This window comes from Condylura cristata, unplaced genomic scaffold, assembly GCF_000260355.1.
Source record: "Condylura cristata isolate star-nosed mole 26May11 unplaced genomic scaffold, ConCri1.0 scaffold00011, whole genome shotgun sequence".
NCBI lineage: Eukaryota > Metazoa > Chordata > Mammalia > Eulipotyphla > Talpidae > Condylura > Condylura cristata.
The window spans coordinates 36,171,513-36,194,820 of record NW_004567112.1 but is presented as its reverse complement, the minus strand read 5'-3'; the positions used below and the strand labels follow the sequence as shown (position 1 = coordinate 36,194,820).

Sequence of the window (23,308 nt, the reverse complement as noted above, 5' to 3'; positions counted from 1 at the left end):
CCCCCCATTTTTGATCCCATTCCCCACTCCACCCCCACAGAATGTCTCTGGTATATGGTTGTTCATTATTTTTGTTATTTTTCTCGCCTGGTCCATTATACTCCTGCTATGAGTGAAACCATCCGGTATTTTTCTTTCTCTTTCTTGCAGTGTTTTTTTAATGGCAGAACATATAGGGTGAGGATTAAGGAATCATAGAGATATGAAAACCTAAAGTAAAAGTTCCAAAACATTTTCTCATTGCCAGGAAATTATGAGGACCAAGGACTTAGAGCTGTGCATGCATGAATGAATGTTCTTAATTGTGAATATTAAAAGCTGAAAACAGTCTCTGTTATAAATTGGTCTTCGTTATTTTCCATGTAGGAAAAAAATTGTGAATTTACATCCTTTTACATTCTTGTATGTATATATGATATTCTTCAGCATGATTCCACCAGTGAGTTAAGCTTTTATGTTTCTCCCCACAGGGTTGAGAATGCTTGCACCAAACTTGTCCAGGCAGCCCAGATGCTTCAGTCAGACCCTTACTCAGTGCCTGCTCGAGATTATCTAATTGATGGGTCGAGGGGTATCCTCTCTGGCACATCAGACCTACTTCTCACCTTCGATGAGGCTGAGGTAGGCAACCTGAGGTCATGCAGATCTTTTCCAGATCAAAACGTCTAGCCTGAAAGCCTAATAATAAGGATTATTGATTATTTAGAATGCAAAATATTGAGTTACTCACATGTAGATTGCCATTTTTTCTTATTGTTTCCTCTCTTGACTGAATACTCTAAAATATATTTTCAGGTTCGGAAAATTATTCGAGTTTGCAAAGGAATTTTGGAATATCTTACAGTGGCAGAAGTGGTGGAAACTATGGAAGATTTGGTCACTTACACAAAGAATCTTGGACCAGGTTAGTTACATATACAGTTTTTATAATAAAAAAATTGCATTGAATATATTTAATTATAAGGAGAGAGGCAGTTGCCCTTTTTGCAGAAGCTAGGTGATTCTGCATTGGACTTTTATGTGTTCCTGTTAATGGTGCTGATACTGCACTTACACTGAGGAGATAGCATTGTCTTTGAAAGCTGAAATTTACTTTCTACAAGTCTTGGCCTTGTCTAATGAATTAAACTGGTCATTGCAATTGTTGCTGGAGAATGTAGGAAATACTTTTCTATTACTGTAATGCTTAACACCACCCAGAATTCTGACCTCTCCATTCCATGTCATACAGCATTCCTTCACTCTCTGCCAGCTGGCCTGTAGCTCTTTATGACCTCTTAGCTTGCTAATTAGGCAGCCTACTATTATGGATTCATGCCCTAGCACAAAGCTGCATAATATCATCAAACCGAGAAGGAGAGAAGCCTGCTGTAGCTAAATCTCATTTTGAAAGGATTGTTTAGTCTTCTGAGAGTTGAGTACTCAAAGTACAGAACAGATACCTGCCTTTGATGTTACAGACCTATAACATGGACTTTAATGTTAAAGTATTGATGAGACCAATAATAAGGTACATCAGATGTTTAATTTGTCATTATTAAAGATCACATATCACCTTATAAAATTTTTTTGTCTAACTAATTACTCATAAGTCTTTTTATGAAGTTTTGGTGCAGTCATTGTATAAACTCAGGGAAATTAAACATTTCTAAGAGCCATTATTGAAGATGAATGGGAAATAACATAGAATAGTAATACACAGTCTCGTAGTACTGGATACAAAAATTATTTCCTTAAATTAAATATTTTGGAGAATTCTAACATATAAAAGACAGAAATAGGGCTACTATGGATAAGCAAGGGCAACCCCACTTTTCTATCTACCTTCACTCAGTAGTTGATCTGTGAAACTGCTTGCAAATCCCAGGAGCAGTTTGAAAATCAAAGCTTTAGAGAATCACAAAGCGTTCTTTGTATAATAACCAAAGTAAACAAAAAGTGTTAACAAGCTGATTCCAAAACACCAGATGCTTTCAAGTGCTGTTACTGCCTTAATTTTTTTTTTTATATTTCTGTTTGTTTCTAATTATAAAGTAGTACATGCTTATTTTGGACAAATTGGAAAGTACAAAAAATATAAAAATGAGAGCAAAACACATTATTATAATTCTTAAAATTTTTTCAACTATTAGATCTCTGCTAGATTGCTAGGTTCATAGAAGATTCTTTTTAAATTGAGATTATATTAGTTTAGAAGAATGTGTATGATTTAGGGGTGTAAGTTCATACCTAGTCATCATATGAGATTCTTTCATAGCCGTAGGCGGTATCCCAGATATATAACATGAAACCTCATGTAGGATAACAAGGTAAAATATTTATAAAAAAATAACATTTTAATTTTTACAAGGTGTGTGAAAATTTTTCATAGGTTTTTTCCTATGAAAATTAAGTCACATTTTAGGATTTACAATTAAATTTCTTTTAAAGAAAAGAATAAACATGTTATTAACAACGGTCCTGAAAAATTTTGTATCATAAATATACATCATCACCAATGGGTAGTCAGTTTAGACTTTCTTAGTAATTTGTAATGTATTTAGGCTCAGAAAGCTAGACTCTAGATTATTTCACTACTCATTCTGCATATATTTTCTTTATGCTCCAGGAATGACCAAGATGGCCAAAATGATTGATGAGAGACAGCAGGAACTGACCCACCAGGAGCACCGAGTCATGTTGGTAAACTCAATGAATACTGTGAAAGAGTTATTGCCAGTTCTCATTTCAGGTATACATATATTTTTAACCTGTACTTTATCTTACAGAAAAACAAACAAACAAACAAACAAACAAAAAACCTAACAACTAACATGTTCTAGACTCTGACACTCATTTTCTTTTCCTTCTCGGTTACATGTCCTTCAACTTAGGTGAAAACAAGATCTGATTGAGCATCACATGATGGTTTTAACTGATGGGCTAAGAGCCAGTATTCATATTTGCTCATATCTACTTCTCCTATTTTTGCTTGAAACTTTCTCTCCTATTTCTGACTTCTGTTTTCCTGAAACACTAATAGATCTTTTTTTCTGTGAGGTGGGATCTCCTCTACACAGTAGAAAAATGCACATTTTGACATCCTTTTTGTGTTGGGAAAAAAATGAGGAGGAGGAATGGATAATATAAAATACCATTTGGTAAATAAAGCCTTTGGTTGTATTGACACAGTTTTTCAAAAAAGGTAATTGTGTTCTATCGTGTAGAACTGGTGGTCTACATCCACTGGGTCCACCTTCCTATTTGACAGCTCAGAAATGGAAACACAGGGGCTATTCTCTCAGTTAGCAAAGGGGAGTTGCACTTACTATCTAGTTTTACCAGACATTGGATGGGTTACATAAGTTACCTTATTAGCCATGTTGGGGTTAATTTCTTTACCTTTCAAAGGAAAGCTTTATTTCAAAATCTAACGAGGCATATCACTATAATCCTCACTATTGCCTTTCTGCTTTGGGATTTCACATAGTAGCTAAAAAAAGACATGTCAGTATAAGAGTTCTGAAAGCCACTCCATGAACTAGAAAACAAAAACTTGTAAATAAGTTTTATAATTTCCATGAGAAATATATATATTTTTTAAAAGATTTATTTATTTGTGCATACAGAACTGGGGCATAGGCCAGAGGCTCAGGGGCGGTGAGAGGCTTCACCAGAGACAGAGTGGGGAGCAGAACAGGCAGATTGACGAAGTACACAGCCGGTGGGTCAGGAGAGGTCTGCCACGCCATGTGGTCACCTCCAGGGCAGGCGGGAATTGAACTCATGGGGAAGCGGCTTTAGATTCTCAGTGCTGTGCTTTAACCCGCTGCACCACCAGGGAGGGCCGAGAAATATACTTTTTAAGGCTAACTGTGCAGTGTGGCAGAAAGTTTGCTGAGACGATATTTTATTAATCTGAGTAATACAATAAAATCTTGATTAATCTTTGTTTTAAATTTTTTAGTTATTTTATGGGAAAAATTCTTTCTTTAGTGATCCATATTGTTTTTTCTTCTTCTTCACTTTTAGAGGTTAGAAAGCTCCTGCTACATGTTGAGGGAAATCCTAAATATAAACTCAAGCATTTCGCATTCTTCCATTAGGATTAGGGGTAGCAGAGTATATAGTCACAGTTTTACTGACTTTTTTTTCATCTTGTCTTAGAAGGTTTGTGCTTGATATGGAAACAGTGTTAGGATTGAGATGGTAACTGACTTGAAGGATACTGGATTTTTTTTTTTTTTAAAGATTTATTTATTTGTGCATACAGAACTGGGGTACAGGCCAGAGGCTCAGGGGCGGCGAGAGGCTTCACCAGAGACAGAGTGGGGAGCAGAACAGGCAGATCGAGGAAGTACACTGCTGAGGGCAGCAGCCGGTGGGTCAGGAGAGGTCTGCCACGCCATGTGGTCACCTCCAGGGCAGGCGGGAATCGAACTCATGGGGAAGCGGCTTTAGATTCTCAGTGCTGTGCTTTAACCCGCTGCGCCACCAGGGAGGGCCGGATACTGGATATTTTGACATTGTGGGTCATCAGTAATGGATGCTAAACTAATTTATAGGTCATGTTATGGTGATGATTTGTGCCTGAGTGTTCTTTTACAGTGGATATTGCTGATATTGGAATTCTGTTGGCAGACTTGCAGTGTTTGTTTTTATATTCTTTTTAAGACCTTAAAAGCCCAAAACATGTGTTCAAAGTGTGGAACATCTTGTGTGAATATTGTTATACAAGACTAAATTCCAAACTTAATTTCTGATCTTTGTTTATTTTTACAGCTATGAAGATTTTTGTAACAACTAAAAACTCAAAAAACCAAGGAATAGAAGAAGCTTTGAAAAATAGAAATTTTACTGTAGAAAAGATGAGTGCTGAAATTAATGAGATCATTCGTGTATTACAACTTACTTCTTGGGATGAAGATGCATGGGCCAGTAAAGTAAGTGTTACTGGAGGAGAAATATGAAAAATCTTGTATTTTTCCCTCCTCTGGCTTTAAGTATCTCACATTTCATCTTACAGTTAATTATCTGTCGTTTAAGATTGCTCAGATATTAAGTATTTTTTTTTCACTTTTGTTTTATGGATCACTTGCATATTCTGAAAATTTCCTTTGATTTAAAGTAGAGTAACTAAATTGTATGTAGGGTGAATGTGGATGAAGGTGAGATGTGAAGCTTTTCCTTCAGTTTCTGGTTTCATTGATTAGGCTGGTGGAAGAATTATGGTATGATATAGTCTCCCCTGAGTGGGAGCCCTACATTTTATATGGGCAGTTATTAGTGGGTAACTGAGTAAGATACAGAATATGTTGGGAATTTTATAGAAATGTTTTCCTTAACTACCCTTTGGCTCAGAGAAATGTGCAGAGAAAACCTTTGGTAATAGTAGGTATATCACTTTATGATTTCATTTTCCTTAATGAAAGTTTAATGAAATATTAGTTTTCATATTTGTCCACTAGTTTGAGGGGTTTTCTTTACCCTTTATATTGAATTTCTCATAGGACTCTGGAAGGGTTGATTCTTCCTAGCTAGCACCTTGCAACACTGGTTTTGTGTTGCTGAGGTTTTGGTTTGCTTCTTCCTGTCTAGTAACTATCTGGGGAAACAGACACCATTTGGGTTTATATTCTCCTGTGCAAGATGCAGGCAATCTTGCATTGGAACCTGTCTCCAGGTTCCAGTTTCCCAACTTGTAACCCAAATATCTCCAGGGTTTTCTAGCATGCTGGGTGTAGACTAAAGAGGGAATTCTCTAGTATGACTTCCATTGGGGGCCCAGTAGGGCTATTCTTGTCTTTCAGGATACCTTAAAGTAAGGTCAAATCACCAGACCTTTTTCTGTAGTTTAACATCACCAGCCTTGGGGCCTCCCCATAGGCACAAGGGTTAAAGTCTCAGTGCCACCAAGCTGTAGCCAGCCACTGTGGCACGAGTTCCATCCCTGTCCAGGAAGCTGACCCACATGGCACAGCAGACCTCTCCCGCTGCTCCCCTCAGCAGTGTATTTCAGTCAGTCTGCCTGTTCTGCCCCCCCCAACTCTGTCTGTGGTGAATCCTCTGACACACCCCACATCTCTGGCCTACATCCCAGTTCTGTGCAGAAATAAATAGAAGTAAATCTTTAAAGAGAGAAAATCACCAGCCTTCTTTCTTGTTGCCTGGAAACTGAATCTACATATACAATAGAAATTAGTCAGTTTATCTTAACTATGGATCTACAGTACAGAGACACAAAGTTCTTGAACAAGTTATAAAAATGTATTTTAAATCTATATGGTAAGATCATTTTAGGCCTTTGATATTTTACTTAATTTTGCTTATTTGACAATTCACTTTCCTATTATGACTTCTTTATGCATTTTTTTGTTCTCTTGTTTGTTTTATTCTTTTTCTCACGTTTAGAAGGTAAGCTTTCTCTTGGCCTTTAGCTTCTCGCTTAAAAAGAGAAAAAGCATGTCTGTGAGGTTTTCTTGTGTTGTGTGCCATGCCTTATTCTGTGTGCAGGTGTGTGACACTATGCTTGAATATACGTTAGAATGTGAACTCTGGGTCCAGGCTGGGAAGACTGTTGAACTCTCTCTCATATTGAACTATTTTAGGGGGGAATGCAGGAAAAAAAAAAAGACATAATTATTGTAGGATATCAGGCTTTCTCTGAGTGGATGCTTTCTTCCCTCTGAGTCAGCTTCTGAGAAATGTTTGGCTTAGTCATTCCCACTGATTTCATTTGAGAGACAGGTTTCCCCAGGTGACTGGGGGACATGTGGACCCTGTTTTCATGCAAGGAAATGTCCAGTTAATACTGTCTCTATAGTAGCCTTTTTTACCAGTTTCCTTTACAGGTCCTGGAATTTTTCTTTTGGGAGGTATATCATTGAGGTTTTAAGTCATAAATGAAAATGGGTAGGTTAGAATATTAAATAGGTCACCTGTCCTTTATAATACTTTGGGCCTTCATATTCAAAGGGAAACAATTAAGGTGTATTTAAATTTTTTTCTAACTTCAGTCCATGGATTATTGCATGCTGTCTAAGCTGTTACCCTTAGTTCTCTTTGATCTCATATTCCCCAACTTAATCTCATTTCTAGTTTCTCTCCTTTGCTTCTAGTAGAAAAATAATAGTATTAAGGAGGACCAGGAGTTTATTTTCAACAGGGAAAGTAATTTATCAATTAAGTATTACTGAATAAATGTTACTAACCTTTATTTTGTGTAAGTGCCAGGAAAAGTTGTTTAAAAAATATGGCTAGGGGCCCTCCCTGGTGGCACAGTGGGTTAAAGTGCAGCACTATGAAGCTATACACAGCCACTGCAGCATGAGTTCAATTCCTGGACAGGGAGGTGGCCCACATGGTGTGGCAGACCTCTCCGGTCTCACTCACTGCCCTCCTTGGCAGAGTGTTTGAGTCTATCTGTCTGTTCTGCTCCCTGCTTTGTCTCTGGTGAGTCCTCTCACTCCCTGCACCTCTGGTCTGTACCCCAATTCTTGTATATATATAAATAAATAAATCTTTTTTAAAAAGTGGCTAGTTGAGATTTTTTGAATGATTATTAGGCTCTGGTGGACAAGGGGATATATAAGGTAAGTAGATCTAGTCCCCACTGTGTTCAGTCTTGTAGCTGTCTGAGTTTGATGCTGATCTGGAAGGAACCAGACTGTCAGGATACTGCAAAAATATCAGAATGAAAGAAAGTACATAAAATTATTCCAGCCAAAAGAAGCTCAAGTACATAATGACATCAGAATGAACAAAAATACTTATTTTTTAACCCAAATTTGATTTTGTTATACATTTGCCTGGATTAAATAACAGAATGCTATAAGAGGATACACATGACAAATCTCATTCTCAACCTTGCCCTCAGCCATTTGATCTCCCTTTATTTCTTAAGAGTAGTAATTGTATTTATTAGCTGCAAGAATATTTAGAAAAAAACAAATTATCTTGAAAATGGAAGTAGGTAGCTAGAATTTTAGTTTTCAGTTTAGTATAGCATTATGCATCTTTTATTACTCAACTTTGTTTCTGACTGAGACCTTCAGTTTCCCATTCTATTTAATACATAGCAGCTGTCCCTTCCTCTTACCCTACCAACAAAGAATTAACTTTGTCTAACCATACTTGTTTCATGCTTCCCCACTGGTGCAGTTTTCTCCTGGAAAGTGATGGTTCCTCTAGAAAAGTTGGGGAAGAAAGTAAGTGAAAAAAATTCTTGGTGAAAATGCATCTTGCCATGTAAGGTAAAATTTTAAAGAGGCAATGCAGTAATAATTACTTTTTCTTTTATACCTACAAATTGTAGATTTGTAAATTGAAAACTACTTTGACTTGAAACACTTCACTTTATTTTGAAAACAAAAAATTTCCTCCTCCTTAAATCAGCAATCAGTGATCATTAAAAATGAATCTAGCATTTTCCTGGGACTGTATTATACAACAAAAGAATTTCTGAGTTAAACACAATTCTAATTCTACCCTTTGCAAATTTAGAATCTATAATTTTTTTGTGTTTATCTTACTTGTATCTGTATGCATACTGAGAACTAAGAGGAAGTGAGAAAAATTTAAAAAGCATTTCATGGTAAGAAAATATGAACTCTGTATAGGTACTTCTGCAGGTACACCTTAAAGCCATTAGATACTATTATTCAGCATTGTTTCTGTTGTTGGTCTCCTCCCACTGTGGGTCTAGGCTGATAATGAGTAAGTGTAGTGACTGACTCAGAGGATTACTGTATTTTACCGAAAAAGGAAATGTTGGTCATGACATAAAATCCTGTAACACTTGCCCTTATTTTGCAGACCTCTGAATTTAAGGGTTGATTTTAACTTTAGTCCTTTTGAAAAACAAGGTGGATATGAGCTTTTCCCAAGTCTTCTCGTGTTTTATTTCAGCAGCTGATACTGTGAAAGATTTATATTTTGGAGTATGATATTTTGTTTCTAGCCCTCTTTATCCCCAAAAAGGAGATAAGTCCAAATTGTTAAAAAAAAATCCATGTTTTTCTGATATATTTTTTAGTTGGTATATCTGTTTGTGCCCTCAGAGGTGGCATAGAATTTAGAGCCGGGAAAGTATTCTTGGAGTTAAGTAACATAGTCTAGTGGAAGGTAACTTCCCTAAAGTCTCAAGGTGAGGCTGTATGTAGTCTCTCATTGCTTGAATGTAGTTGTTGAGAGTTTGTTCTACTGACCAATCCATGTTTCTCTGAAACATTGATTTGGGGGTGGAAACATGGTCAGGAATGAAATGAATAAGAAGGAAGTATTAGTGGTAAAGGAGAGTAGCTTGGGCATTGAACGTATAGGAATAAAAGGTTCCTTATTTCTATATTTATGATTTTCAGCAGCTTGGGATTTCAATACCTCAGTTTCCAGCTGCAGTTCCTCTTGACTATTTATAGGAAGAGCTAAGTGGTTCTCAGTATGATTCAGTATTCTCTATGTCTAACTCCATGTTAAACTTCAGGAGTGTTGCAGTTCTTAGGAAAACATTTAAAATAGATTCTTCTAAGTTATACTTTCACCTTTTGGTATCTTGGAGAATCTGCCAAGGCACTGATTCTTTGTTTCTTTGTCATTTAAAACCTGAATTTTATGGTAAAGGGGAGGTAACCAGATCCTTGCTGATTGCCCCCAAAGCTTAATTGATAGATCTGGTCATTTTCATACTAACCCCCCCTCCCCCCAAAAAAAAAACCCGGTGGAGGTAGAGACTTTCTCTTTCCCAAATTTGAGATTTTATATAGATAAGTACTAAAGTGAAGGTACAGTTTTTATGTCTTCTCTTTCATGCTCATATAGTACTGTAGGTATTTAAGATTGTCATAAGGCTTTTAACTAGAGGCTTTGTGATAGTGTGATTGACCACAGGGATTACAATTTTTTTAAAATATAAAATGTGATTGTTATAGAAATATCTCAAAATTGACTTCTGGCTCCAGTTGTTCAGTGACTTTGTTCATATAATAGTCATTATTAATTTATGTAAATATATGCATATATGTTAGTCGCGACAGACTTGTATAAATTCCATAATAAATACTATCCTTCCAAAGAAATATATATGAGATTCTCAAGAGACCAAAATATTTGTTTCCATAGATATTTGTTTTAATAAATGTGACATTAAAATGTATTTAAATGATATTTACAACTTGCCCTACTTCCAAAAATATTTTAAGATATCCCATTCATTGACCTTTTTCAGTCTTCAAATTTGTCTGAAATTCATCATTGCTTACCATCTGGGAAATGCAAATCAAAACCATATGAGATATTATCTTACTCCCATGAGGATAGCCCACATCATAAAATTTCAGGAACACAAAGTATTGGTGAGGTGTAGAGTAAAAAGAACCCTTATACACTGTAGATGGGATTTTAGACTTGTCCTACCACTATGGAAAACAATATAGAGGTTCTTTAAAATATTAAAAATAGATTTGTCACATGATTGAGCAATCCTTCCTGGTAGTTATCCAAAGAATACAAAAAACACTAATTTGAAGGAATATATTCACACCTCTGTTCATAGCAGCACTACTTAGAGAATAGCCAAGTTATGAAATTGCCCAGCCACAGATCAGTGGACTGATACGTAATGTATATACACACAATAGTGTATATATATACTCTCAGTTATAAAAAGAGAAGAAATGCTGCCATTTGACAACATGAATGAAACTGGAGGGTATTATGCTAAGTTGGTAAGTGAGATAAGTCAGAAGGAGAAAGAAAAATAGTGGGTGATTTCACTGAAAACAAAGGAGCATATAAAACTAAACCAAAACAAACCTTACAAACACAGCTGCTGAATTGAGGGTACTAAAGGAAAGTAGAGGTGGGGAAAAAATGGGAAAGAGGACCAATGGTTCATGTTGAAAGGATTTTTGGTGGTAGGTATGATGTGTTAATATATATCTGAAGAAGTATGAATATATTCCCCTAAATCATATACAGTATTACAAACCATGTCATCGCAATTAAAAAAAATTCACACTATTAAGTACTTTTGTAACTAATTGAATTTCCCAGTTTAAAAAATGCAGCTTCATCCCATATTTGCCATTCATTCTCTTACTAGAAAATGAACATCTCCCACTTGAGAATTTGCTTCTTTTCATGAAGTGTGATGAGCACTCAAACTTTGTTAAGCATTTAAAAAGCAGTGATTTTTTTTTGAGGATACTGAATGAAACAAAGCCTGTTTTTCTATTGTGTCTTAAATCATTTTGGGGCAGTGAAGAATAAAAGCAGTCATTTAGATTAATGTAGGTCATGAAATTTGATTTCTAGAGCTTGTTTTCTGGGCAGTGCACCCAAAGCCAAAATCAACAAGGCATAAATTTGCTCATTTATTCTGGAAGGTTAGTAGAATCTTAGCAACTCTCTTTGGTAAAAGAAAACAACTTGAGATTAATCTAATCTAATATAATGAGGTTTGGTATCAGTAAATCAAAGCTCAACTTGCACCCTTGTTTCTTAATTCATAAAATAAAATTCGATTTAAATTTGAGTTTCAGTGAAATAGGATAAAATTCAGGAAATGGTCAATTAAAAGTTTCCTAAATAGTAGCCTTTAATGCTGAAAAATTTGTGATCCTTGTTTCTTCTTGAACTTAGGTTTTTGAAATATAGTCAATATTAATTTTTTTTCAGTGAAAATATGTTAGAGAGGGCCCTCCCTGGTGGCACATTGGGTTAAAGCATAGCACGAAGAAGCTAAAGCCACGTCAGCATGAGTTCAATCCCCGCCCTGGAGGTGACCCACATGGTGCGGCAGACCTCTCCTGACCCGTCTGCTACTCCCCTCAGCTGTGTATTTCACTAGATCTGCCTGTTCTGCCCTCTGCTCTGTCTTTGATGAATCCTCTCACCCCTCACACTTCTGGCCTAGACCCCAGTTCTTGTATGCATAAATAAATAAATAAATGTTTTTTTTTTAAAGAAAATATGTTAGAGAAATAATTATTAATCTATTTAAAATAAAGTATTTTTACTTTATTTTAAAAATTTCTCTTCATAGTGTATACATACTCCCTTGGTGAGTTTGTAAATTAAACTAACATCAGTACCTAGATAAAGTCTTACAACTGTGTTAGAAGCTAAAGGCTACGCAACACTCAGGTTAGGAGTTGCTGAGACTCTGGTATAAAAATTTGGAATCAGGTCAAAGTTGACTTTTGTATTATCTTTGAAAGTAAGGCTTGTTGTCCAAATGAATGTAGAACAAGGTGGAGGAGGAGCAGAAAGTTAAACCATTTGAGTTTGAGAATCAAAGCACTTAAAAAATATTGTCTCCTCGTATTGATTACAAGTAGATTTTGAAAAAGAGCTGCTTGTGACTCTGCTTTTTATTGATAGATATCATAATTTCATATAGCTTAATAATACAAATATTTTATTTCCATTAAAAATAATTTAGTTTATTTCTTTTTAAATGCTGTGGCTGAGAATTTGCATTTAGACTGGTACATAGCAGAGGTTACAACAGAACATTCTGTATTTGTTTAGATAGTGGAGAATACTAAAGCTGAGAGTGTTATAATTTGAAAAGATAGTTTAGAAAAGTTGTGTGTATGTGTATGTGTGAACACCTTTAAACCCTCCTCAATGGTATGTGTGTGTGCGCGCACACGCGCGCCCCAGGTGCCCCCATGTGGAAGACTGGTGTAATAACACCTTTAAACCCTACCCCCCCCCCTCCCTTTTCAAAGGACTAGAAACAGAAAAAAGTCAGGGATTTAGAATAGTGCTTATAATTTCAGAGGTTTACTCTCTATTTTAATGACAGAATCTGTTAGAGTTCGTTTCCTAGAGTCAAAGGGAGTTGGATCATCTTCAAGGTATAAGTAGAGACTTAAGAGATGGCCATTCTATTGGTTGTGAGGATGGATCCTTTGATTTGTTTATATTCTGTGCTTTTCTGTATTTCTGTAACTGTACAGTTTGAAAACTACTAGTTTATTGTTCCAACCTCTCTTCCTATACCTTGGGAGATTTTATCCTAATTTTACAATTTTACCCTACTTCTTCCAGATGAGAGATAGTAAAGGAATTAAAGATGAAGAGTGGCAGAAGGCCAGAAAAATCTTTCTTATATTACATTTTAGTGGTTTGTGTGCAGAATTAAAACTGAATTGCTAGATTAACATTTTCAGTTTTTGTTCGACCAGTAATTTCATGTTTTTCAGATGAATTATATATAATGAAACATCACTCAGTGTATTGCAAAACAAGATGTAAGAGACTGTGATTTGTGTTACCACATACTAATGAGGCTTCCTTGAAGCCTAGAGGACTTTGGCAGGGCTGCAGTAGATGAAATGTTGACTAGTAAAAAGGCTGATAATGAGGCGTGTGACAACAGGGCTTTTTCCTGCTAAAGACACTAAAAATCTTTTGGCTTGAGTGGTTTTACAAACTCTTCACAGTTTAGCAATAGGAAAACCAGGGAAAAGAATGGAATTAACTGAAGACTGCATGAGAGATGCTGCATTTTGACAGAAATAAACATTGTAGTGTGATGAGGATATTTTTTAAGGCTCTTGTAGGACTACTTTAGCAATTGTATGCTAATGCAGTAACTTTTCTGTCTTAGTTTGTAAATGGTAACTCAGATTTTGCAAAGAAAATAAATGTGGTATTTCTCTTCAAAAGGATACTGAAGCCATGAAGAGAGCATTGGCCTCCATAGACTCTAAATTGAACCAAGCTAAAGGTTGGCTCCGTGATCCCAATGCCACTCCAGGTAACCCCCTCTGATTCTTTGTATAACTATAACAGAAAACTCAAAACAACCAAGCAAACAAAAGAAAGAAATTTTTCCATCCTTTTGTAATCCTGAGATAACTATGGTAACATTTAGGAATAGAGCCTATTCTTTGGTACTTTTAACTCCTTGAAGCATTACTGGACTTTAAGAAATTGAAGGTATAGGTCATTTTCCTCTCATCATGGCATCGTAAACTATGCTGAACTGGACATTCTTAGCCTAATTTTTGGCAGTCTCCTCCCTTGGTAATTACTTTAAACAAAAGCCCCTTTTCTTCTAGTTCCCATTGGATAGATTTCAGTTATGTCAACAGAATGCTTAATTAAGCAGCTTAAATGTTGATGCCAGTAAGAATTAGAAAATAAAGTTGATTTACATAAAGATAAGACCCAAATAGTTTAAGGAGGTAGGCCTTATGGGTTTTAAGAATTTAATATTTATTAGTTTTTAATTAGTATTTGAGTGAATGTGAAATGCCTAATGGAAGTAGTTAGGAGTGCTAAGGACTGTAAAGTTGTTGGAACTTATTTTAACCCTACTTATTCATACCACAAGCTGCTTATTATCTTCAGATGGCTCCAAGTATCTTTTTTAGCAATATTTGTGGTTGAAACCTCACCAGGAGGTTGTAAGGGCACTGCTTGATTGTTGGCTATCAGGTATATCGCCTTCTGTTCACTTGTTTAAAGTCATCCATTCCTTCATGAATGAAATGAGTTCTAAAACATCTTCTCTAAATAATTAATATATGAACAGTGTAGTTACTGAGTATCTTTTTATTTTAGGGGATGCTGGTGAGCAGGCCATCAGGCAGATCTTAGATGAAGCTGGAAAAGTTGGTGAACTCTGTGCAGGCAAAGAACGCAGGGAGATTCTGGGAACCTCCAAAATGCTAGGGCAGATGACTGATCAAGTGGCTGACCTGCGAGCCAGGTAAGGTTCCTTTGCTCTTACCAGAGCATTAATGGGTTACAAAAACATAGGATCTCATTCCTGATGGAATGATCCAGAAAGCAAGTCTCTGCTAATTTACTGAGTTCTATGAGGCTAGTAGATAGTATAGATACTATATTCTATAAGTTCTTTTGAGGTTGAAATAAACTTTCCTTTTGCTGAATTTTTAAAATTTGTAGATGTTATAGAAGAATAATTTTTTTTTTATTTTCTAGGCATATGCTTATGAAATGTAAGGGACAATGTATAGATATCTTTTATGAAGTATGGGTAGAAAAAAACATGAGAGTGGAAACATTGGAATTATTTCACATCTTTGAACAGATGAATTAAATAATTATATTGTAAATTGGACATTCTGGCATCTTTTGAGTTTTTATTACATCATTTTTTTTTCTGTTTCATATTTTTTTTGCTACTTTCAATTTGACTTTTGGAATCTTCCTCCCATTCACTAAATACATACAGTTTGATATTTAGAAAATTCAATACAACATAAGTATCTTTGAAAATCATCCATTGAGTTAATGAAATTCTCAAAACGATCCCCATTTCTATGGAATCTTCGAGTATAGATATTTTACAAATTTGATGTATGATGAGACACTAGTGTAGAAGTTTAACTTTGCTTTCAGCATGTCTTAAAACATCTTTAGATAACTGCGGTATACAACGTCGCCATACAAATAGCTGAGTAACACTTCTAGACATGTTGCCCACCATTATACCTGGTCTCAAATGTATTCTCATAATAGATTTAAATTCTTACATTACAGTTCTTAAATTAGAGTTCTTAAAGTGGTGGCCCTTAGCCCTTTTTTGGGGACAGGTAACTTCTATGATCTGATAAAAATCTAAAAAGATGCATATATCTTAGCCCTACAATATCATGTATAATTTCCAAAGTCTCATGGATTCACTGTAACCAGAGGCACCAGAGGCTTCACATTAAGAGTCTCTTCCGTGAATGGTTGAAGGAACAACTTAAATAAATGTGATCATATTGAGCTCAGTGAGCCTTTTTTTTTTCCTGCTGTGAAGCAGACTCCTCCATCCTGAGCATGACAAGAACTTTAGAGAAAGGACAAAAAGAAGTTCTGTTCCCATTGGGAGAAATGCCAATTCAGTGTGACAGGATTCTTGGCTCTTCTAATTTCTCACTGCTGGCTCTTTTGTCTGCAGCCTTTTCACAGTGTGGTAGACAGTTTTCACTTGGAATTCTCAAATACACAGTTGTATGTGTTTAGAGAAAGATGAATTTGAGCAAGCGAATGAAGTTGTTGCTGTATGGGAGCCACTATTAATCTATAAAGAGAAAAGAACAGTAGTGAACAGCTGTGGACCTGCTTCATATTAGGGCCTTTCACAATGAAAGATGAGAAAGCTGTCTAATCTAAAGCATAAAAAGCTATCTCCCTGTTATCCTTTCTTAAATATGCCCAAATATTTAACATTTTGTTACTGAAACTAAATTACTATTTCCTTAGTGATATTCTTCTATTCAGTTTCCTAGGATTTCTAGCTTGCAAGTATATTTTACCCACCCATTTCCTACTATGAGACTCAGTAAACCTTTAATTATTTTGAATTTAAAATTGTGTAGAACATAAATATTTTATTTTTTCACAGTTGGGTGCATCATTTAACTAGATTTGAAGGAAAAAGCAAATTAAACTGTAAACAGTATGCTTTTCTACAAGTCCTTCATTCCCCTGCAATATAATAGTAAAGTTGCAGTTCAAGTAAAAGAGTATCAGTGAATGAATTGCCTTCATGCTATTATGAAGTACAGCAAAGACATTTTATTTCACCCTAAAATTGAAGGATGACTAGCTGTATGGTCCTTCCAAATGATAAACTTGTCACACTTTTAACTGTGGTTGCCTGGAATAGAAAATCTGAACTTAATGAGAAAAACAAAAAACAAATCTTACTTTGTTATGACTTGGAAAGTTACAAAAGGAAAATAGATTTCTATTAAATCACATCATTTTTTACAGTAGTTGCATTCCACTTGTGAGAGGAAAATAGAGAAATTAGTTCTTTAGGAAGTTGATGGAAAACTGGTCACCATTGTTTTTATTTCTCTTAGAATTAACTGGTTTTGATATTTATAGGTTGCTTAGGAGTGGATGGTAGGCATTTAAGATTATCATTAAGTTTATTATAAAATAATAATAATTCAATAATAGTAGTTATGTAGGTAGGTTGCTTTATTGCCAATGAATTTTCAAGTGTATCCTTTTACTTCAGGCCACACTGTTAGGTAAGCAGGGCAAGTATTGTTACCTGCCCACCTCCCATTTTGTCAGTTAGAAAACTGAAACCCAAGGAAGTTGAACATAGTAAACAATAGAGTATTAGTTCCATAGATCCCAGGAGCCTGAATTTGAGCACATATCTGCTTGGTGTCAGTGTGATATGCTTCTAATAATACTATGTGTGCTGCCTCCTGGAACAGTTCAATGTATATTTGCCTATAAGTAAGACATTGTGATAGGCTGATTATTTATAAATAAAGTGCACATTATTGTGGCAATAAAACTTACAAACATATCTCCCCTCTGAAGTTTAGATTTGATTATGTGATTATCACCAAGAAGAGAATTATTATTATTAAAATGTGTAGGCTTGGGCTTTAAAGTGTTTATGTGATTCCATAAAGCCAATGTGTATTTTTAAAGTGAAGGAGGAAAAAGATGTTTTGGGTGTTTTGCTTTGTTTACCTGTTTCTTTGTGCTATCCAAGTTTTACCTGGGAAAAGGAAAAAGACAAACATGCAATATAAGAAACTTATTTGCACTTATACATATTTGAGGAGTACAATGACATCTGTCTGTCTTGAGTAGAGGACAAGGAGCCTCACCCATGGCCATGCAGAAAGCCCAGCAGGTATCTCAGGGTCTGGATATGCTCACAGCAAAAGTGGAAAATGCTGCCCGGAAACTGGAAGCCATGACAAACTCAAAGCAGAGCATTGCAAAGAAGATTGATGCTGCTCAGGTAGTAATAGTGATTTCCAGGAGGGGAAGGAAATAAAAGAGAAAGAGAAATGTTCCATATATAAATAAATATTTTCTCCCCTACCTCCTCATTCTCCTCTTTGCCTTTTATCCTTCTTCCCTCTCAGTCACTGTAGGTAGGTAACTGGTGTTCTGGATGATGAGCAGAACACATCACAGGTTTAGACTGATTGTTAACCACCTACCACCACAGGTTTAGACTAATGTTTTATCTCTGTTTTGAAATAGAGAGCCTTATTTTGAATAAAAGTAAGCACTCTGAGTATGAAGAGAATCCTAGTTCATGATACTGATTATAGTTTATCAAAACTGTTTTCAACTCATAATTGCCAACTTTGGTCATAGCAATGTTAAAGGGTTGAAGTTTTGTGACAACTGCTCTACTATAAAATTATTTTCAAACATTTCACAAAGAAGTAAATGTTTTAGAAACTAAAGTGTTAAAAAGGTAATGCTTTATATGCTTTATTCAAAGACAAGATAAAGTTTGTAATGTTCTAAGGGGGATGAAAAAAATTATTTTTGAAAAGCTGAGGGATTGATTTGTTTGTATTTGAGCTAAGAACTTAAGTAAAATAGTGTCAGCATTTTAAAAATCAATTACTGGTATGTCTTATGGTTACTTTTGAAATATTTCTGATGACCTTGTTTAACAAAATGCGGTTTAGGAGTAGATTACAGTGTGCTTCTTTTCCATTTGAATGTACTCAGAATTGGCTTGCAGACCCAAATGGTGGACCAGAAGGAGAAGAACAGATTCGAGGGGCTTTGGCTGAAGCTCGGAAAATAGCAGAATTATGTGATGACCCTAAAGAGAGAGATGACATTCTACGTTCTCTTGGAGAAATATCTGCTTTGACTAATAAATTAGCAGATCTACGAAGACAGTATGTATTTTTCCCTCAAAGTTAATATCTCTATTTTTCCCAAACACATATATAGTTGAATTCCATATTAAATGTATATATGATGCGTTTTCACTTTATTTTCATTGATTTTGTGTGATATGTATGGCTAGGTCAGGATTCACTATTTTATCATTAACATAACTGAAGTTTAATGACTTATTACTAGTTCTATAATTTCAAATTTAACAGTGCTAAAACTTCTTTTTTTTGAGATTTATGTTTTTAATTTCTAAGCTAGAACTTTTACTTTCCCTGCTACATCATGTTTAGGATATATCTTTTATGACATATCTGTATTCCAGCATATGAGGGATACTAGTAATCAAGTATTTCAAGCATCAAGGAAAAAACTTTTTTGGTTAGCTATAGAAAAAGGAGCATATATGTGGTAGGGGATGTGGTGGTATGGTTGGGTGGGATGAGGAATAAGAAGATGGCTTTATCCTCCCCTAGCACTGTTACTTATAAATTAACATTTATTCAGATCCTTATGTCTTTACCATAGCTTCACTTTATAGCACCTACCTTGACTACATGGAAAAGATTCACATCTTTTAATAGATTTTTCTCTCTTGCAACAAACACTGCAGCCCATGCTTAGAGAATTAAGAAAGGTGACAAGGGGGCCCCCTGGTGGTACAAGGGTGAAAATCTCAGTGCTATTACCAACCATTGCAGCAGGAGTTCAATCCAGTGAGAGTGCTAACTCACATGGCACAGCAGACCTCTCCTGTCTTGCCCACTGCTCCCCTCAGCAGTGTATTTCAGTAGAGCTACCTGTTCTGCTCTCACTCTGTCTCTGGTGAATCTTCTCATCTTCCTATACCTCTGGCCCTACACCCCAGTACTTAAATGCATAAATAATTAAAAATAAATCTTTTTTTTCTTAACGAAAGGTTGCAATGCCAAAACTAAAAGTTGCTTCTTTCCCACTTCAGTTCTTAACCTCTTCTCCAGTGATAACCATAATCAAGTATCTTATAAGACCCTACTCTTAATTTAACTTGCATATTTCACTTCCTATTCTTCTATGGGAACTGCCTAGCCTTTTTCCAATGAGAGGTACATTAGAATTCTTTCAGGTATCCTATTGACTAACAGGGAAGTGTTGGCTAAGAAAGTAGACTGTAACCTAGGATTATGAAATAAGAAATGGTTAGTGGCAGGATAGACACGTTAGGCAAGCCCAACTGAGGTAACAGCTGAAATTTTATTGTATATCAAGCTTAATTATTTAGGGGTCACTGTTTCATGTTCCAAATCTCAAGTTATTTATGTAGGGAAAATATATAATCTGACAATTGTAAAATATGTCTGTGCAGTTACGTTAGTGCTCATTAATATAAGCCCATTAGTATCATTTGTATTCTTACTAAATTTTGAAATACTTGAAAGCAGAGACTTGTATTCTTATGACCCTAACATAGTATTGTATACATTAGTAGGCACTCATTTTCTTAGTAATGAGAGAATTGATGGTAAGAGTGATAATAGTAGATCTTCTTGCGTAGTCATTCACACCATTATTGACTAATCCATATGCTCAACCTCCTGACAGCTGGATTAGCCATTATCAAATGTTGGGAAATACTTTTTGTACACCTTTACAATGGAGAACATATAGAAATAGATATACCTAGAGTAATACTCTCATTTTTACAGGTGAGATAGGTAAGATTAACCTAAAGTTTACTTTTTTTGTGACTAAGGAGAATGGTAGATAAAACAGGCCTGATTCTATAGAATGGTTAGAATCTGAGTTCTTTGCAATAATGCTTGGGGACAGTTATCTTCCTTTATGAAATATTTGTGATTGTTGAAATTTTTGTTGAATTTTTTTGGTTGCAAGGAACTAACTCAGATAAAAAAAAGCAGAGGTTTATTGAAAATATATGGAGGCATCCAGTACAACCTGTCACCTTGAAATATGGGCAGGGTTATGGCAGCTGAAAACTGTCTTCTGTCTCTTCTATGTCAGTTTCACTCTCTGTGTTGGCTTTGTTTGTTAGGGTTTTTCTTCTAGCTTTGCCCTATCATGTCCAGGGTTAGTATGACTTTCCAGCTCCATATTTCACCACTGCTTGACTCTCTAGTGTTTTTGAAGTGTGGGTTAAAGTCCACCGAAGGGTCAGAATCACCTGGAAAAGTTATGAAAAATATAAACTCTTGGGCTACATCCTACATATACTTAATCAGAATCTCTTTAGTTGGTGGTTTGACAATATGTATTCAAAAATAATATCCCTGCTGACTTAATCACAGAGAGTTTTGAGAACCATCAGAATTGAATTGGGGGGCCTTGCCACTACTAGTTCTGCTACAATTACTCAACTGCTATTATGCAACATAGCTACTTGGGTCACTTAGTACCTGAGCCAGTGTTTTCAGGAATGTCAGGCTGAGAGATCTGCTACCTCTTGATGATCTATTGAGTTTACCAAATGGTTAAACTTGCTGGGCTAGACTGAGCCAAATTCATATTTAATGCCTTAACTGGGACAAAACAATTTGAATTTATATTATTACTTTCTTATTTGAGGGTCAAATAGATAAATTACTCTTTACAGATCAAGTTAATAATAATCATTATCAATTAATCATCTCATCAGCATTAGCAATTAGGTTCTCTCAATATAAATAGTATCTGTGTATGACAGGATGGATGTTTTCTTCTCTGCAGGGGGAAAGGAGATTCCCCAGAGGCCCGAGCATTAGCCAAACAAGTGGCCACAGCCCTGCAGAACATGCAGACTAAAACCAATCGGGCTGTGGCCAATAGCAGACCCACCAAAGCAGCAGTCCACCTTGAAGGCAAGATTGAACAAGCACAGCGATGGATTGATAATCCCACAGTGGATGACCGGGGAGTTGGTAAGGCCATCAGCAGTTTTAATTCTTACTAAGGTGGTTTCAGTGAAAATCAGAAAATTGTTGATAGATATTCTGTATCGCCTGTAATTAGGTGCAGCCACTGGTGTGTTAGTCATTCTACACTCTGACTCCATTTCCAAATGGAGCCAATAGGAGTCATGTGATTTAATCTAAATGGTTTTTGTCTTGGGCAAGTAGAAAGGTCCCAGGTTGGAATTGAAACTTTGAACTAATTCTAGTCTTTGTATACTCCCATTCTAATGCCTTTTTGTTTTCATTGTCCTAAAAATGACACAGTTAAGTGTAATTTTTGGAAATAAGTAAAAGGTACTAATTACCAAAGTTACTGTTAGTTGTGAGGACTCTGCATTTACTCCATTACTGGTAAAAAACTGAAATTTTGAAATGGGGGGATTTTAGGAGTAGATTGGTAATAGCTTAGTTCATAATATGATAGAAAGTCTGCAGAGGCTGACAGATATATCTCTTCATTTCCTGTGTTTGTTGGATAAAAAGATAAACTTTTAAATCAATGATTGCCTGTGTTGGGAAATCAGACAGATATATAATTTACTGGATGAGGAATAAATTGGGACAGATCTTCTGAATAGCAATTTGACATCATGTGATTTTTTTTTCCTCTCTCAAGTGTTTTATTTTATTTTATTATTATTTTTTTATTTTATAACAGTTTATTTTTACATCATTTTGTACATTTTTTTTCCATCTCAATTGTAATCCCCGTGGGTTTCCCATCACCAAGTCACCCGTATGCCATCACCATAATCCTGTGCACTTCCCTCCCTCTCCTCTACCCCACCCCCGTTTTTGATCCCATTCCCCACTCCACCCCCGCAAAATGTCTCTGGTATATGGTTGTTCATTATTTTTGTTATTTTCTCGCCTGGTCCATTATACTCCTGCTATGAGTGAAACCATTGGTATTTTTCTTTCTCTTTCTGGCTTATCTCACTAAGCGTGATCTTTTCCAGCTCCATCCAAGTTGCTGCAAAAGACATGTGTTTCTCTTTTTTGGTTGCTGAGTAATATTCCATTGTATATATATGTACCACATCTTTTTTATCCAGTCATCTACTTTTGGGCATTTGGGCTGCTTCCATGTTTTTCCAATTGTAAATAAAGCAGCAATAAACATGGGGGTGCAGTTATCTTTTTAAATCAGTGTTTCTATGTCTTTTGGGTAGATACCTAGGAGTGGGGTTGCTGGGTCGTAGGGAAGCTCCATGTTTAGCAGTTTGAGGAACCTTCAAACAGTTTTCCATAGTGGTTGTACTAGTTTGCATTCCCACCAGCAGTGCAGGAGAGTTCCTTTTTCTCCACATCTTCGCCAACATTTGTTGTTGCTAGTTGTTTGAAGATGTGCCATTCTCACTAGGGTGAGGTGGTATCTCATTGTGGTTTTAATTTGCATCTCCCTTATTACGAGTGATGTTGAACATTTTTTCATACAGTTGTTGGCCATCTGCATTTCCTCTTTGGAGAAGTGTCTTTTTAGCTCTTCTGCCCATTTTTTGATGGGGTTGTTTATTTTTGTTGAGTTTCATCAGTTCTCCATATATTTTTGTGATCAGTCCTTTATCACTACTTTTTTTTTTATTAAAAAGTTTATTTTTACATCATTTTGCACATTTTTTTTTCATCTCAATTGTAATCCCCACGGGTTTCCCATCACCAAATCACCCCTGTGCCACCACCATAGTCCCGTGCATTTCCCTCCCTTCCCCCCTTTATCACTACTTTTGTGTGAGAAAATGTTTTCCCAA

The 23,308-nt window shown here is 35.8% G+C and overlaps 1 protein-coding gene across 2 annotated transcripts in view; it reads left to right on the top strand.

The window, feature by feature from the left end:
* VCL (vinculin) overlaps nucleotides 1-23,308 on the top strand; it is a 95,539-nt gene that overhangs the window by 52,992 nt on the left and 19,239 nt on the right. For both annotated transcript variants that reach the window (XM_004680759.2, XM_004680760.2), the window contains exons 3-11: nucleotides 471-621; nucleotides 796-904; nucleotides 2,609-2,731; nucleotides 4,762-4,922; nucleotides 13,654-13,744; nucleotides 14,554-14,701; nucleotides 17,572-17,725; nucleotides 18,457-18,632; nucleotides 21,334-21,524. In XM_004680759.2, the coding sequence (XP_004680816.1) occupies nucleotides 471-621; nucleotides 796-904; nucleotides 2,609-2,731; nucleotides 4,762-4,922; nucleotides 13,654-13,744; nucleotides 14,554-14,701; nucleotides 17,572-17,725; nucleotides 18,457-18,632; nucleotides 21,334-21,524 (1,304 nt within the window). The remainder of the gene's footprint in view (nucleotides 1-470; nucleotides 622-795; nucleotides 905-2,608; nucleotides 2,732-4,761; nucleotides 4,923-13,653; nucleotides 13,745-14,553; nucleotides 14,702-17,571; nucleotides 17,726-18,456; nucleotides 18,633-21,333; nucleotides 21,525-23,308) is intronic.